General features: G+C 36.9%; 1 protein-coding gene across 1 annotated transcript; it reads left to right on the forward strand.

Moving 5' to 3' along the window:
- The first annotated feature begins 628 nt into the window (after positions 1-628).
- zgc:101100 (uncharacterized protein LOC445169 homolog) lies at positions 629-4,160 on the forward strand. Its single transcript, XM_056252390.1, has 4 exons — positions 629-1,680; positions 1,818-2,003; positions 2,688-2,863; positions 3,396-4,160. The coding sequence occupies exons 2-4, from the start codon at positions 1,832-1,834 to the stop codon at positions 3,843-3,845; spliced, it is 798 nt and encodes a 265-aa protein (XP_056108365.1). The 5' UTR covers positions 629-1,680; positions 1,818-1,831; the 3' UTR covers positions 3,846-4,160.
- Positions 4,161-5,278: the final 1,118 nt, after the last annotated feature.

A 5,278-nucleotide genomic window follows, 5' to 3' on the forward strand; every position in this document is an offset into this window, starting at 1 on the left:
TTGATGAATAGAGAGTTTAAAAGAACAGCATTTATTTGGAATAGAAATCTTTTGTAACATTAGGAATGTTTTTTCTGTCACTTTGATCAATTTAATTAATCCTTGGTTAATAATTTTTTTATTTATATAATTTTTTTTTTACAGTATAGTTATGAAATGTATTAAACAGCCAAAAGTAGAATTAAACGGATAATCAAAGTGTTCAGTAAATATAGCTGCACTAGCATTTCATTAATATTCCCATAGACTTTTGTAAAGATGTAGAGAGATCTTATTGTGTAAATCTGCCTTTCTAATAAAGACCAGAATTCCATGACTGTCTGGATACAAACAAACGATCCTTTCCAGCGGGAAAGTGGATATAAAATTGAGCCAAATGTGTGTGTGTGTGTGTGTGTGCCAGTCTCATGCCAGTTTAGCCCAGCTCCTGCTTGGCTGCTGTACTGGTTCCTGTGTTGCCCTCTTGGACACACACACACACACACACACACACACACACACACACACACACACACACACACACACACACACACACACACACACACACACACACACACACACACCGAGGAGTGTGCAACTGCCCTGATACTCGTGGGAAACATAATCTAGCTCTCCACATGCCTCGCCTTCCTGGCCCTGAGCTGCACAGTGTCAGGATTTAGCGGAATTTACATCTCTGAACCTCCTGAGCCGCTCCCAGCCGCTCGGCTGCAGTTTTACTGAGGATGATCTGATCTGAGGTGACTGAGGTTTCAGCTGGAGCTAAACTGCTGCTTGAGCTCAATGAGAGAGGGTGTTGAGAGATTGATGATGGGATAATGACAAGAAGTGAGATTCAGATTGGTTGATATATGTTTGCTTCATGACTGTCTTGTTGATTTATTCCATAATTTAGTTTTGACACCACAGACTGCAGACTTTCTTTATCCCATATGTCTATCATTTTATTCATTTTCAGATGCTAATAGCTTAAATCCTCCCCTTTTTTTGAGAGGATTTGATTAGAAGGAAAGATGTCTGGAACATTTAGCCCTAAGAAATTACCCTAATAGGCCACTTCCAGAGTGCATTCTCAAGTTGACATTTTCTGGGCAAAATATGGGTCCAGTTAGCAAAACAAACCAGCCAAGCAAACACCCCCCCTGGAGTTAATACTAAAGCTGGGGAATGGCAGAGAAAGAAGGAAGAGAACAACGGACAATCAAAGGCTGTTATTTTAATCTGCCCAACCCCAGAGATTAGCCGACCACATTGTTTTAATTGTTTTAAAGGGGGGAGCGCTCATTGAAGGGGGATGCTTTGCCTAAATCTCCCAAGTTCAATAGTTTCAAAAACTTGAGCCCCCCAAACCCCCCTTTCTCTCCCTCATCCCACTTAATCCAGGCTAATACCTTTCTTTCTATTGGCTAATGGTTGAAGGAAGCTGAAGTTAATGCCTCTTAAATAGTGGAAACTGAGCTGGAGAGAACCTAAACCGTAGTCAACGTGGAGCATTACAGGTCTGCCTTACCAAAAGAAACTTCATTGTAAAATTTCGAGGGATTTTACCAGCTCCTGTGAAATGTTTCCTTGGGATTTTAAAATCGTATGAGTAAAACAAACAGCAGTTACGCGTATACTTTTACAGGGTAAATGCTCGTTTTTGCTACTGATCATTCCACAGTTCATTGGAAGTTGTAGGTAAGTGTTCATTGTTTTTGTTTTTATATAAAATGGTGTTCTTAAACATTTTATTTTCTATTATGTTCTTTTCTACCTCTTCCATATCACATTTTAGGTGATATTTGTAGCGATACTCATATATTTTATCCTCTCAGCCAGAGCCAGCAGAATGAATTCTGTGTATTTCTGTGGACCAAGAAACGGCCAGGGGCCTTTTCCATTGCAACGCGTCAACTCGTTATTCCACGAGGCTCACCAGCAGATGGCGCAGCCGCTCCAGCTTCATTCAGCGGCCAGCCCGGCGTCCATGCAGACTTTCACGGTGGCGGAGCGCCTGGCAGGTGAGATCATGCCGCTTGGACTTTAGAGACCCAGACCCGGTACCGGAATATAAATGAAGTGCAGAGCAAATGCAGCATTTGTAAAATTGTAACTTCTAATTCGTTTGTAGAGCTTTTAAGTAGGCTACACACCCTTTACAGTAGGGTTCATATTAGGGCTATAGTGTAGTTGATTAAAAAATGAACTAGATGTAGGCCTATCTAGATGTGTTGGCTAAATGTCTAATAATTTGATTATATTCACGAATACATTTAATATACATAGAATTAAGTTTTAAGTTAATATTAAAATACATGTTTATAGGCTTTATTGCTTTTTTTCTTCTTTTTAAAAATAAAATATTGTTCATAATTTTATTTAATAATATCCAGCGAGGTTAGGACGTCTGAAAATGCTTTTAATTTGCATGTTTGCAATTCAATATTACAGATGTTTGAAATTTTATTTTATATCAATATTATAGGCTACATTTATTTATTTGCTTAAACAACAGTGTATAAAAAAAAAAAAGTTAAATAATAAAGCTTATTTTAAATTGTAAAACTTTGTTTATTTCCATATTCTGAATCCATTCTTTTATGTGGACTCACACATTTGAGCCCTATAGTGTGTTAGACAAGCAATGTTAAGTATCATGAAATGAATTGTAAACAACTAATAGCCTAAATATCTTCTTCATTTAGAACTCATTCTGGAGGCACGCTACGGGAACCAGCAAAAGCAGCGTCGCAGTCGCACTGCCTTCAATGTGTCCCAGTTACAAGCGCTCGAAAAGGCCTTTCAGCAAACCCAATATCCAGATGTGGGCATGAGAGAGAGACTAGCAGTCTGCATCAACCTCCCAGAGGCCCGTATCCAGGTGAGAGACCCACAGGAACATCTGCAGTGTCCAACAAGCAGAACACGTCGAAATATTACAATACATTTAGAGTATGAAGGTTCTTTATTGGCATTAATGGCTCCATCACAAACCTTTAACATCCATGAATTGTAAAAAAGATTTTTTTAAAGTCGCTGCCTTAAATGTTTAAGCACAATAAACTTGGATGCTATAATAATCTCAACTTAAATTGCATTAACTTGAATTAAAAAATGAGTTGAATCTTGTATAACATTAAAAAACGTAACTTATTTTGATGAGTTAATCATATGATTTTTTTTTACAGCGTGGAAGCACAAAAGGTTCAAAATGTTCTTCAGATTTTTAAGACGTTCCTTACATTTTTCTTTCTTCTTTTTTTATTTTTTTTTGCAAAACTTTTCTCTGAAAAGAACCAAAAAAGGTTTTTCTATGGCATTACTGCGAAACCCCCATTTTGGAACCTTTCTTTCCAAGAGTGCAGGTTAAATGTGCTTAAAACATCTTTGATTAACAAAGCATGTTTCTTCAGGTGTGGTTCAAAAACAGACGTGCCAAATTTAGAAAAGGTCAACGCTTCACACCCCTTCCCAAAGAAGAAAGCCGAGTGCATCAGTCTGCAACTAAACAACGGAAAGAAGGGACGAAGGACCGAGAGAAAGGCTTTAATTCAAAATCTCAATCCTCAAGGGAAAACAAGACCATTCCTTCCTCACCGGACTCTATTCACCTTCATTCCCACCCCAGACTACACTCCTCTGCTGTTCTTCCATTCATTCCTGGAGAACACTACCAACAACCAATGCCTCATGCACTTGGGCTGCTGTCTGCAAGTCTGCCTTTCTCTCCTACATATTTACCTATAATGCAACAGCAGCACGGCACGGCCATCAATCTTGTGCCATTGGGGAAATGCAGCAATCTCATGCTTCAGTCTGCCTGTCAATCTAAATCTGTGGTTCACCACCACCTGGACATGTAGCCGTATCATCAACCAATAAGCCACAGTCACCCTTATTAGGACATGAAGAGGGAACAGGTGTTCCTGTGTCACCACAACATTGTAACTTTTACTCTGAGAATAATGGAAAGGTTTGGATGTGGTTCTTTTCCTGTAACTTTCATTGGTTTTGATTGTATTTGTACAAACTGGCTAATTTTGTCAACTTTCATGCTCCGTTTTGCATAGCTTAGAGCATTAAGAAAACTATTGTGTTGCACACACATATTTGAGCACTTTGTAGATTTTTATAAACTTTTTTGATAATTTTTAATACAAATAAACATGAAAAACACTTCAATCAGTAATATTCTGCTGTGTAGCTTCTGGGATTGCACACTTGGTTGTCATAATTTCTGTCAATGCAATAAATGATTTTGCTAAATGTGGATCATTCTGAGCATTAACAATGAAAAGGTTACATTTTCATGTTGCTAGAGTAAATATATGACCGCGATTCATTCTTTTTTTTTTTTATGAATTAAAGCCACAGTTACCCATCACTGAACTGTATACAAAACAATATTCTGATGTTAATATGAATATGGTCATATTTGGATTAGGAAAGCATCATGCAAAATGGTTTGCCGTAACTAGCTTAAGCCAACAGTCTGGTTTCTATAAATCTGAATAAGATTGCTGGCATATGCCTGTATAGACTAATCTTATTTGACAAATTCACCAAATTCAACTGAATATTCATTAATATATGTGCATGTCCCGTACAAACGTTTTTCTGGGTGATATTAGATACACAGGCAGTTGTGAAAAATCATTAAAAGCATCAACATTATGCAATATGTCACAACATGTGTGCTATTGTAAGGATATGAATGAGAATTATAGTTGAATCAGTTTAATAAATAAATGGCAAGAGTGAGCAGTTCTATACAGAAAAGAAAAACAGGAAATGTCCATGTTCATAGGTTATGCAGAATATGTTGATTACATTCACGTCTTATAAAAATGTATATATATATATCATCTATAGCCTATTATATAAATATGTTTTATACGGTAAATATTATTATTATTTATATATTATACAAAACATTATTCAGAATAAAGGCTTACACAGAATATGGAATTTAATGGGGAAAAGAGATGCATTTTCTCTATAAAAACAAATGGTTCTGTTATCCAGTTCAGAAAAAACTAAATTTTCCTCTGTCATTTTTTGACATTAGACTCAACACAAAAACCTTTTTTTTTTTTCACAGCCTTGTTATCTCTAACTTTCCCATACATTTTCCAAACACCATATACATTTACACATATTGGGCCTACTTCAAATTTAATTAGTCATGACTCCAATATTTCCAGCAGTATACAACCCTTCAACTGTTGATCCAGGCAAAACATTTGAGTTTTTCCTCCAGGTGGGGACGGTATAAACGCTGTTGCGCTCTACAGCA

This window comes from Rhinichthys klamathensis, unplaced genomic scaffold (assembly GCF_029890125.1).
Source record: "Rhinichthys klamathensis goyatoka isolate OS25496 unplaced genomic scaffold, OSU_Roscu_1.1 h1tg000094l_1, whole genome shotgun sequence".
Taxonomy (NCBI): domain Eukaryota; kingdom Metazoa; phylum Chordata; class Actinopteri; order Cypriniformes; family Leuciscidae; genus Rhinichthys; species Rhinichthys klamathensis.

Bases quoted from the DNA above. Each gene is read 5' to 3' on its own strand.
- zgc:101100 (XM_056252390.1), top strand. From the start codon at position 1,832: ATGAATTCTGTGTATTTCTGTGGACCAAGAAACGGCCAGGGGCCTTTT. The intron at 2,004-2,687 runs GTGAGATCATGC...TTCTTCATTTAG, and splicing joins GGTGGCGGAGCGCCTGGCAG to AACTCATTCTGGAGGCACGC. The intron at 2,864-3,395 runs GTGAGAGACCCA...ATGTTTCTTCAG, and splicing joins TCCCAGAGGCCCGTATCCAG to GTGTGGTTCAAAAACAGACG.